Raw genomic sequence first — 13,101 nt, 5'->3', positions numbered from 1 at the left:
TCAACATTTGTTATCGTGACAGGCCTAGGGACACCTATATGACAGGAAGGATTTATTATCAAGGTACAATATATTCACCATCACCAGTGAGATAAACATGAATATTTGATATGAGTTTATTCACAGCAGATGATCCAGAGTTGGTGTCTCCCTCAGTGTAGCTCAAGGATTCTCTGCTCAATTAGCCCGAACACTAAATAATGGATGTTTGGAGGAGAGCGCCTCCAGGGAAAAGACCTTAAAGCTAAATATTGAAAAGAAAAGCACAGTTCTGCCTAGAGCTGAACAAGTATCAATCTGACACCAACACAGCAACTGACTGTGTGGCCTTGGGTGGAACCAGCCATGAATTCAGCCAGGAGACTCTTGGAAAAGATATTTTTAATCTCAGTGAGGGTCTTCTGGTTAAATAAAGGTTAAATAAAATAAAACATCTTTACAGGCTGCAAAGACTCCTATGTTCAATTCAAAACATTTGCTCCAAACTGGTGTCATCACGATACTAAAATTTTGAATACAATTTCGATACTAAGGAACAGACTCAATACTCAATACAGATTCCACTACTATAATAAAGAAGCACTCTTTCTATAAACCAGGGGTGTCAAACATACGGCCCTTCAAGACCTTTAATCTGGCCATCAGCTGATTTTCTACTAAAATAATGTTTTAATTATATTTTCTATAAAAAAATATTTGTAATTTTCTGCGTCGCTGAGCATAGCAGCTTCTCCAGTGCCTCTGTGCGTGGCCCCTCCCACCAGAGCAGCACAAATGAAGACTTGCCGCTTTCCAAACACTCTTAAATTACTATCATTTTGACTGTTGACCGTGACACCCTCATCAGCAAAATGTCAAAAATGAGAAAAGTGGACACCGAGTGCAGGATTTCCCTAGAGAAATTGACTTATAACAATTTGCATACAAGTTAATGTTCAAACACTGAAATTGCATTTTTCTTAAAGGTTTCAGGTTGTTCATAATATTATAATATTTTGTAAAAGAAAGAGTTCATCAATTTAAAAAAAAAAGATTTCTGTAATAGATTTGCATTTCTCTCCACAAATATTTGAATTTATTGCAATTTGTGGGGTATATATGCCATGAGTTTTCTGATCCGGCCCCTCTGGGATCAAAGTAGGTTGGATACGGCCCCCGGACCAAAATGAGTTTGACACCCCTGCTTTAGACAGTAGAATGTGATTTTCAACATTAAATAATACTTTTTTTTATATTGCCATGTTGTTTTATATCTGTGCAATCCCTATGAGTCTATGTGCTCTTATACTTTTTTTTTTTTATTCAGTCTTTGTGATATACAGACATCAACACAACAAATTAAATAATGAACACAAATATAAACAATAATACATTTTAACAAAAAATAAGAACCAAAGAATAAACCATACTGATCAAAAAAGAGACAAAATATAACAATAAAAACAAAAAAAAAGTTATTTTTTTTAGTATCGCTACCTGCTCAAATGAGTATCTAGTTTTTAGTATCAATTAATATCTGATTTCCAATTCTTTTGAGAACCCTACACGGCCCTACGACTACCTACAGTGTGTTTAGGTTTCCCCTTTCCCAACTTGAACGTGCTCCACCCCATCACACTGATAAAACACGCGGTAATGATCTCCTGTACATCTCCCAATCTCAGATCTAATAAGCTCCAGATTTCACTTGAGGGAACATTTCACCTATATCTGCTGAATACACATGAATCTGGGCCTTCATGTGGGGCTAAAGTGAGATGGGAATAGAAACTCCTTCAAGGGGTTAGAGATGTATTTGTTAATGGTTTCTTGGTTAATTGTTTTTTCTTTACTGTTGTTAATCTCGGCGTTGTAATGCAGTAATTAGGGAACAGAGCAGAGCTTGTTCACACAGAGGATAATTGCTGCTTGTAGCTAATGCCTTTATAGACCAGGGGCCCTACACACACACACACACACACTCACACACATACACACACATACAGAGGGAAACAGTGTGCTACAATCTATTGTATAGGAGACAGCATGATGGATTATTAAGTGGAGTTTTTAAGTAAAGGTAATTTGGTTAAAGCCATTTACATTCACTATGGCATTTAAAGGGCCCATATTATGCCATTTTCTGATCTATGTTATAATGTTTCCTCGTCACAAACAGACCTGGAGTTGTGTTTCAAGTTCTTCTCTCAAACGGAAAACACCCTGCTCCACCTTGTGATGTCGTGTGGTAATGTAGGAAGTGCTCCATTGAGTTTTTAAGCTCCATAAACCTTCACTAGACTCATTTGGATAATTTCAAACCTTAAATTGTCAATCTCTACTGAACAAAATGGTTGCTGTTAACTTGAAATCTACCACTACATGACATCGCAAGGTGGAACAGAGCATTTTGCACTTTGGAGATGTGGACAGTAGGGCTGGGTATCATTAAGAAGTTACTCGATACATAGGCCAAGATACGATACATATTTTGATACAGTGAGCTTTCGATTCGATACAATATAATTCAAAGCGATTCGATACAGTTCAATAAAAAATAAAGGCTAAATCATGGCTGTGATACTAAAAGTCTTTGTTAAACCACTTCTTATGAAAAGTAAATATGAAAAATGTCCATTTTAATCCTCAAAATAGTGAAAATGTCAAATGTGTTGGATAAACAAGTTCCCTTCCCCTAAACAAGCAACAAAACTGTAGCACTGTAACAAAATAATTGAGTGAAATATACGAAAAAATACTCTTGGTGACATATTGATACAGCAGCCCATGATATCTATACTGTATCATCACATTAAACGATACGATATATATCGATATTTCAATATTTTTGCACTCCCCTAGTAGACAGACTAATAATAAACGTGTGAATGAAACAAAACACAACTCTGGAGATGTTTTTGAGGAGGTAACAGCATTATAACATGGTTTAAAGCTCACAAGAGTCAATCTAGCGTAATATAGGAAAGAAAATGACTGAAATTTACTTTAAGATTTTTGTATGACATCATCAGACTGCAGCTGTGTTTGAGTCTGGTGAGTTTAAAAATATTCATAAATTCAACACAGCTTCCTTTGTCCGATCACCAGCGTTTCTCACATTCATTCAGCGTGTGCGGTTGAAACGTGAAGTGAGGACAGCAGCAGACTTCTGTTCTGTGCTCTGCTTTGGCGTGTCTGACACCTCTCTATGTGAGGAACTTGTGAGTGTGAGTCTACCTGTAAACTCAGCATTACATCAACAAACACGCTGGTTACCGGGTAGATTTGACTATAATTAGTCTGAAGCACTTTTCTTACAATTGAATGAGTCTTTGCAGCACTTTGCACAAACCTCAGAGTGATATTTGATTCAATTTACATATTTAAGTTTTTAACACATTCAAAAAACAAGAATATCAAAACATGAAATAACAAAAAAAAAAATATAGACATGTAGACATATACTATAAAAATTCCAAATTTATTGCTGTTTCTCTCCCACCAAAGACCCTCCGTGACATCCTTTTACACTTCATTTTCTCCTTCCATATTTTAAGTGTTTAAAGATGCATTGTGTAACTTTTCTGGTTGATGCTGCATCAATTACTTTTCTCCACGAAGATGTTATTTTGTTTTGTAGGGGTGTGTAAAAATAAAAAAATATCAATATATCGTATGCTTAATGTGATGATATAGTATCTACCGTGTGCTGCTGTATCAATATATCACCAAGAGTGTGTATTTTACTACATTATTTTGTTACAGTACTACAGTTTTGTTGCTTGTTTAGTGGAAGGAAACTCGTTTATGTGACACTTTTGACATATTCACTGTTTTGACGATAAAAATGTTTGTGTTTCATATGAACTTTGCACGAGAAATGGTTTAACAAAGACTTCTAGTATCATAGCCACAATTTAGCCTTTATTTTTATTGAACCGTATCGTATCGATTAGAAATATATCATATCGAATCGAAAGTGCACTGTATCAAGATATGTATCGTATTGGCAACTTCGTAAGGATACCCAGCCCTTTTGCTTTGTGTGGAATGTTTCACGGTAATCTTCATGGAGACCAAACCAGACCAAGCTACAGGTCAGATCTGTGGAGAGACGACCCCGCTCACAGTGCCAGTGCCTGTTTTTCTAGGTATTTTTGAGCTATAAAACCACTTGTAATTGAGTAAATATAAGGTAGAGATTTTTTGTGTCATACTGTGAAACATTCTAGGCAGGGCAATGACATCCACAGAAACAAGCCAGCGACTGACTCCCAACCAAAAAGTTACATAGTGCACCTTTAAATAACATAAAATTAAATAAAAAATGTGTAGGAAAGAACACAAATAGAAAAACATATAGAGAAGTAAGCAGTATAAATATTCCAAACACATCTTCTCTCACACTTTGGACCCACCCTATGCCATCCTTTTACACTTCATTTTCTCATTCCACATTTTAAATGTCAGAGTCCGTGGCTCTTTCCACAGTGTTAAAATGAACCGGGCACATGTCACTAGTCCAGTACTTAATATTCTGAAACAGATTTGCCCAAATTCTTCTCTTCCCCCCCCCCAACAGTCAAAGCCTGGGTGCATGTATTACTTAAAAGTGCACTGTGTAACTTTTCTGGTGGAGGGTCTGTCACAATATGGTATTAAACCTTTCTGTCTTCATGGAGACCAAACCAGAGCAAGTTAAAGGTCAGATCTGTGGAGAGGCAACCCCGCTCACAGTTAGAATCTGAGTTTTTCCAGGTATTTTAAAGCTATAAAACCACCTCTAATGGAATAAATATAAAGTGGAGCTGTTTAATGTCTTACTGTGGAACATTCCAGGCAGAGCAATGACATATCCATAGAAACAAGCAGGTGCTGGACCCCCAAGTGCACCTTTATAAATGATCATACGTTTTAGAATGTACAGTATCTCAGTTGTTTTTCATTGTCTTGTACAGTCCCTGGTTCGGTTCCCATGGAGTCTCTTCAGAACACGGCGTACGAGGACAAGATCTTCCTTCAGTGGAAAGCTCCGAACGAAACCAACGGAGTCATCACCCTGTACGAGGTCAGTACTGGACTCAACCAAACTGATTCTTAACATCTTTACAGTTTACAGCTTGGCCTCTCACAGTGATAACTATATTGAGTCATGGAACAATATTTTCGGAGGTTTGATATTTATTCCATATTGGATTTTGTGTACGGCACGGTAAGATTTGATAACTAATCTTAGATTTTAGACTTTTTCTGCTATTGTTTTTGCCTACCTATGTAGTCTATGAAGGAAAAAAGTCAAGAAAAAATACAAAATTTATTCAAACAAGACAAGAGGAAACTTTGATCAATATGAACATTCATGATCCCATTTAGGTGTTTGATTTTCAGCAAAAAGCTGAGAGTGACTAAGTGAAAAAGCTTGTGACTGTAATGTTATTTGACAGGGATTTGTTTAATTGTAGAAATCAACTCATGTTGTAGTTCCAGCTAAATTTGTAGTTCTTTCTGGTCAGGTTGTCTTAAAGGGCCCATCGCATGCAAAATAACTCTTTTCACATTGTATCTTCTGCACATATAAAAGCACAATTTGGGTTTTGGAACATCCATTACACAATAGTTATGAAATCTTACTGATTTCTTGGAGGCAGTCAAAGACCAGGGACTATGAAAGGCCGACTATTGCTCATCCCCCCACCTGTCCTGAGAAAGCACAGGCTCCGCCCTCCAAACGTTACGTAGGCTCTGAGTGAGCCGCCCTTCCTCCGTCCATCTCAGGGAGGGAGGGGGAGACAGGTGTGCACCCTGATAGCGGTGGGAATAAACTTGTATTCATCATGGCGATACAGCGCGTTCAGCCTAATGTGTTGGACCCAGAATCGGATGAGGACTTGGAGGTACACGAAGCACGAGCACTGCGTCGGCATCAGCCGAACATTACTGATTGGTAAAGTATTAATAAACACTAGTAGATATTACTTATTATATCATGTACACTGCAATGTAGAACAGTGAGCTTATGCTGTTTCTTTTGTTTAGATGTTCATGTGGGAATTGTGAGCCGATGCAAGGTGGAGATGGGGCGGAGGTGGTGGAGTGGGGGAGGGTGTGAAACGCCTTCTGCTACGTCAAACGCGTCATAGGTGTAGCTGCCACGTCATCGTTGTAGCAGCTTTAGTTCATTGTCACATGGGAGGGTGGCAGAAATACACTGCAATTTGACAAAAAAATGCCGAATCAATCTAAAAACCACTTCAGCTACATATACAAGGCCCACACATCACTCTTAGAAGGTAGAAAGCTCTGAAAAGTTGATTTTGCGTGAGATGGGCCCTTTAAAACAAAGCTCAGACAGACGCCCAGTACCTCCAGTTACCTCCACCCCCAAGTAATGTTGATGATATCAGCTGCAAAGTATCACACATTTAGAAAAGGGTCTATGAAGATTATCCTGCTTTAGAGTTTTAAGTATTACTTTAAGAAGTGATTTGGTGAAGATGTGAAGAAGCTGTGTTCCCCGGGCAACACTTAGTCCAGAGTGTGACGGTGTGGCGGCTGCTGTCACTCTGTGTGTGGAGGCTGGTGAAGTTTACTCAGGTTGAAGTGGAGAGGAGCCCTCCATGTAATGAATTATTGAGCTGCTGTGTGTCTGTGTGCCTGTGTGTGTCTGCGTTTGAACCTCTTCTATCAGTCCATGAGGAGCCTCTGTCCCACACCTGCAGACTCTTACTGTCACATGTGTGGGAGGGTTAAAGTCACTGCTGTTCTCTGATCTACAATAAGACTATAGAGATAAGGGCCAAATGTCAAAAAAGTAAAACATTATTAGCAAAATCGGACATGTCTGTTGGAAGATGTGTTAGCCAAAATAAAAAAAAAAAGGGAAATTGAAGAGCCTCAAATGTACTTTTTCCTTGGAGGCACTCCCATTTCTAATTTCTACTCCTACCCCTTAGGGGGGTTGAAAATAAACCCCTATGAACTGGGACACTCCTTCAACAATCCCATACATCATCAATAGTCTCTGACAGCTTTTACGTAAGCAGACGCAACGAGCTTTTGCCAGAAATCCAGCATGCAATCTGCAATTTGTGAACTTCTTTAGTATCTATGCTCTGTTACTTGATCAATATTGCAAAAAAAAAAATCACATATATTGGACAGAATCGAACATTGCTTGGCTATTTTGAGAATTATCATAATCAAGTGAGAGTCAAAAGTCAAGACTATCAATATCGAGTCAGATCCAAATAAAATTGTATCAGAACAGCGCTACTTTAAAGGATATTTGTCTCCTCCGGGGAGCTACCTTTTAGAAAATGAAAATGCCAGAGAGCTACTAATTTTAGTAGTCACAAGAAATGGAGTATATTTAATAGCCACAGTGAGTCTAAAATGAGGTTCAGTTAGACGCCTATAAAACATAAATCATTATCCATTCAATAGTGTACAAAGTTAGGCATCAAAATAATACATGTACAATGGTATAGGCATTTAATTAATCAAATTTTATTCATTCAGGACAATGCATGTACTTTAGAGATCCCTTGGCGAGCTACTAGGAAGAGCGTCGAGAGGTTGGAGATCCCTGGTCTAGCCATTTTGTGTTTTTATCTTGCAAGAATGCCTATTTATAGAAAACACTCAGAAACATTAAAGCAACATGACGATAGTAATGATATGAGCATGGTAAATGGTATAAAAGGTAATGTAGAGCTCTTTTCCACCTTCAAGGCACTCAAAGCGCTTTACAACAAGAAACCACTCACCCATCACACACCAGTGTACACAGACACTGAGGGCGAGGTAGAAAAAAAATCTGACAATCGAACACTGCTTGAATATTTTGAGAATTATCATAATCAAAGCTGAATTAGAACAAGCCTAAAACTACATGAAAATATAATAAAATGTGAAAATGTAACTATTTTGTTTAAAAAAAAACATATGTGGTGTCTATCAAATGTCAAGGTTTTGCATGAGTAGTAAAATCAAGTTTAAAATTGTAGCACCATGACACTACTTCTCTAGCCTCTGCTCAATTTCATTTCTGTCCAGCAACTCGGTCAGGAATCAAAATACACTAGACGGTTCGCAAAAACCCCAGAAGTGCAAGTTTGATCACCAGCCAATCAGCGAAGAGCTATATATTCTGTGTTGGCAACGATTCACGAAATCGAGGATTTAAAGCCGGAATAAAGAGAATGTTTGGTGAATTTTATCAAGCGGAAAGACGTTATTGCCCTTCTTCCTATGGGATTTGGGAAAAGCTTCATATATCAATCAGCGGTGCATTACGTACGTCACGACCAAATAGCAGCGATTGGTTAAATGAAAAAAGTACCCGCCTATCGTCAAGCGAATGAAATCTAAGACTGCGAGGTCAGATTGTTTGTATGAAGTGAAACGAAGTAAAACCGGCTGATGAATCAGGCTACAAGGCACTGGGGGCAAGGTAGAAAAAAATCACATACTGGACATAATCAAACATTGCCTGAATATTTTGAGAATGATCATAATCAACAGTAAATTAGAAAATGTAATTATTTTATTAAAAAAAAAAAAAAAAGTATGTTTTGTCGATTTTGATGTCCCCTTTTCATTAGTAACAAAATCAATTTTTAAATTGTAGCATCATGACACTACTCCTCTGGACTATTTCCTAAAAACTGTAATTAGCTTCATTATTTTATATACCACAGTGACCATAGTTAATTAATGCTTTCATGTAATCATATCCTAATGATGATTGGAATTTAATAATGTTCATGTCCTATTATCCCTTTAGTCTTATTTTCTAGATATACATATTTGAGCCCCCTTTGCCATTGTCCTGGTCTGTTTCCGTTCGGTGCTTGAAAGATGTGAACACATTTTACACAAAGACTCAGAGGAGCAGCACAGCACCGGAGCCCTTTAGATGTAGCAGATGAGGCCTTTAATCTGTCAATAGCTGCAATTATAGTCATTATCTCTAATAGCAGCGCTTTGTGTGGCCCCTCTGATATGTTTAACACAGGGGCCCACGTTACATTGATATTAATGAAGAGACAGAGTACAGGCCAAATGAACTGCACTCCCCACAGACACATATGGACCAAGAGGAAGAAGAAGAAGAGGAAGAGGGTCTAATGGAGGTGTGGGTTTTTTTGTCCTGGAGAAGACACACACGAGAGGCTGGTGTGAGGAGGGAGAGGGGATCAGGGACAGAAAAGGAGCAATTACACCAGAAAGACAGACAGGACAAGGGCCAGGAGTAAAAGATGATATGTGAGGACGACATGTGAGGAGAAACTGCTACATGACTGAAAACTGGTGCTGAGTGGATGCTGTAATATGTCACATACACATCACATAAAGTTTCTTCGATACCGATACTGGTATTGGCAAAATCTCTGATATCGTGCATTTTTCAAGTACGTTATCGGCGAATACTCAGACCAGATCACAGTTAGGATACTACCTCTCTAGCCCCAAGCAGGCTAAATACAGACTGTGGAGGCTTTGCAGACACTTAAAGGGACAGTCTGGAATTTTGGACATAGGGCCTCATTTATCATTTTATAATCCTGCAGTTGTCATGAACACAATTTGAAATGCTCAGAACTGGTCTAAAACTGATTTATGGATTATAAACAGCACATCAGAGCTCTGATTTTCTACCTATGACATAACAATCCTGGGAAAATTGAAACTAAGTGTTCCTGAGGTTCAGAGTAAGCTGGCCTTGTAAACAGGATAAAAAAAAATAAGTGTGAATGAAACAAATGACAACTTTAGGTATGTATTGAATGAAGGAAGAACATTATACTATTGTTAAAAATGTAAATTTGCATAATATGTGTCATTTAGATCAGATGTTGTTTTGTTGTAACTTTTCACGTCACCATATCTACGTCTCTTTGGATACGTGGCAGACCCTCAAACAGAAAAGTTACATAGTGAACCTTTAATATGAAACATGTATGCAGTCTCATGGATTGCTGGGAGTCTACTTACATTTTAGCGGGTTGGTAGTGGATTAATTATGAATAAGTATGCTAATATTACTATACGTTTCAATGATTTTTGTTTATTTTTAGACACGTTTGGAGGATTCAGGGGGCATTATGTTCACGTGCTCTATTCGGAAATCCGTACACTGGCTTTTATCTTGTCGGCTCGAACTGTAAAATTGATACAAGTCCGCCTAGCAGTGTTCCAAAAATATATGCATTTGAAAAGCTCTTCTCTCGGATATAGTTTTTCTCTGTGTCGATAATGGACTATATTTAGTATGGCCTTGAGCTCGGATCCCATTGACTCTGCCACTGAAACCGTCTGCCCTGGAGGGACGGAGCTGCCATTGCTTTCTCCTCTCTGCGTGTTAAAGCTCTCATTTACTCAGCAAAAATGTGGTATGTTAAGCAGCCAGTGAGGGAAAGTGGAGAGAGCAATGCAAAATAGTTCCAAATGGACCTACCTCTGAATTTTACATGACATAAAGTAGGTCCTCACATTTAAAGTTCGTATATTATGCAAAATTAAGTCTTGTGAGCTTTAAGCCATGTTAGAATGTTGTTACCTCATCAAAAACATCGCTGGAATCCTGCATTATTAGTCTGTCTGCATCTCCAAAGCTCAAAATGTGCTTTTCCACCTTGTGATGTCATGAAGTTTACTTTTAGTTTGGTAGAGATTGGCAGTTCCAGCTCTGAAATTATCCAAATGAATCTAGTGAAGCTGCATGGAGTATACACAATAAGGCATCGGAGCACTTCCTGTTTTATCACATGACATCACAAAGTGGAACGGAGTGTTTTTTGTGTTTGAGAAAAGAACTCAGCCTAAATATGCAAACTGTGTGAATGAAACAAAACACAAGTCCAGGTTTGTTTTTGATGACTAAAAACATTATACATTATAACACAGATCAGAAAATAGAATAATGTAGACCTTTTAAAATGAATGGATCTTAAATTATGGTCTGTCCATATAGTTGATCAAAACTGTCGTTCTGCCACAGTTAGGGCTGTGTATCATTAAGAAGTTGCCGATATGATGATGATATGATGCATATTTCGATACACAGACTACGATACAATACGATGTCTCTATACATAGGCTACGATACGTTACATACCTCAATACATAGACTACGATATGGTACATATCTTAATACATAGACTACGATATATCTTAATACATAGGCTACAATATGATGCATATCTCGATACAGTGTACTTTCGGTTCGATACGATATATTTCAAATCAATTTGATATGGTTCAATAAAAACAAAAGCTTAATCATGGCTGTGATTTTTGTTAAACCACTTCTTGTGCAAACTGAATATGAAGCACACCCATTTTAACCCTCAAAACTGTGAAATGTCAAATGTGTTACATAAATGAGTTTCCTTCCACTAAACAAGCAACAAAACTGTAGCTCTGTAACAAAATATTTTTGTAAAATACATCAAAAAATATTCTTGGCGATACATCGATACAGCAGCTCATGATACCAATAGTGTATCATCACATTAAACGATATGATATATATAGCTATTTTGATATTTTTGGACACCCCTAGCCACAGTATTGTAAAAGGATTTATTATTTGTCCAAGAACCAGGGAGTGCACTATTGGCATGCTAGCTGTTATTAGCATTATGAGGATGGTCTCGTGAAAAGGCTCATAAACTCATTGCAGGGAATAATCAGGATGCTGGGGATGCATTAGGAAAGTGAGGAATAACTTTGAACTGATGCAACCTTTTTCTGTTTTTTCATGTTTTTAATACAAAAAATCAGATAACACAGTAAAATCAGCTTTTAATGTCACATTCAGAGGGACATGAGGGGAAAAAAAAAACACAGAAATTGAAAGTTTCCATTGTCAAAAGATGTATGCTAAAATGAAAAGGAAAAAAAAAACCTGACACAATAGCTTAATATCTTCACTGTGTGTCATGAATTTCCCTGAATGGCTAAGAAATGATTCAGGAATGCAAGTTGTGGAGAATCTCTGAATATAGAGCGGAAAACGGAAGGCCATGCTATTGTTCCATTTAGATAAACATACTCAGGAGAATGGTGGAGGAGGAGATACTGCACCGTCCTTTTTCTATTGTCAGAAATAGAGCAGAGATAATGTTGAACAAAAGACTCCATTGCTCCAATCAGACTGCGCAATTGAGGCTAATATGAAAATGCAAAACCACATCTAATATTTGTACAAAACAATACAAACAGATATTGTGGACTGAATCATAGTAAATACAAAATAAGTACTTTTTTTCTGACAATACCTGGCCTTGTGGTCTCATTTATAAATACATGGAATTTTTATAAAAGTGTACTTACAAACAAAAGATGAACTTCTTCACATCTTGTTTCTCTAAGCTCTGACCTGTGCAACATTTTTTTTATTTATTTATTTTTTTATGTTAAGTTTTCTTTTTATTCATCGCAAACTTAAATTTTTTGTATGTATGCATATTTTACGAATGAGCCCCATGGTGACTGAATGACACATGGACAACCTGGTAATAAAAATAACCTGTAAGTTTTGCATACCTTTCAATATTGATACTGTATTGATCACTCTGGGGTTGTTCTACATGTATGTCTATATACTGAAAAATTTATCAGTTACCATGGTAACACAATACCACTTCAGCAAACACTATCAGACATTAGGCTGGCCTATAAACTAAAACTATAAACTAAAAATGAAAAAGTACAAAATTGATTTAAACAGCACATTTTCAGGAACTTGTGATCAATACGAGGGCTCATGGTAGGACTGAACGATTTTAAGAAAAAACTGAATTGCGATTTTTCTGGCAGATATTGCGATTTCGATTTCATCCACGATTTTTTTTAGTGCATATGAACATTTGTAAACATCACAGAAACTTACATCATACCAGAGTCCTGCACCGGTGATTTGACACTGGCACTGGACCATTTGCGCACATTTGTTTACGTTTTACAGAAACAAAACTTAAAACCACATGGCTAATTTGCATAAACTATAAGTGCTGAAAAAAAAACTAACAAAAAAAAGCTTGTTCCTTGTGCTTCTGATGCGGTCAACTTCTATCGGACTAAAGGACATGACTCAGTGGAATATCAGTGTTCTTT

The 13,101-nt window shown here is 37.3% G+C and overlaps 1 protein-coding gene across 1 annotated transcript in view; it reads left to right on the top strand.

Annotated features, from left to right (window-relative positions):
- The window catches only part of LOC129410978 (receptor-type tyrosine-protein phosphatase T-like), a 197,364-nt gene that overhangs the window by 147,084 nt on the left and 37,179 nt on the right, over positions 1 to 13,101 (top strand). Inside the window, 1 exon segment of the mRNA XM_055160282.1 lies at positions 4,938 to 5,047. Coding sequence (XP_055016257.1) covers positions 4,938 to 5,047 — 110 coding nt within the window.

The sequence above is a fragment of the Boleophthalmus pectinirostris genome, unplaced genomic scaffold (genome assembly GCF_026225935.1).
Source record: "Boleophthalmus pectinirostris isolate CB_2022bp ecotype Guang Dong unplaced genomic scaffold, ASM2622593v1 HiC_scaffold_3, whole genome shotgun sequence".
In the NCBI taxonomy this organism is placed as follows: Eukaryota; Metazoa; Chordata; class Actinopteri; order Gobiiformes; family Gobiidae; genus Boleophthalmus; species Boleophthalmus pectinirostris.
The sequence above is the reverse complement of the archived record's forward strand: the minus strand, read 5'-3'. Positions and strand labels throughout refer to the sequence as shown.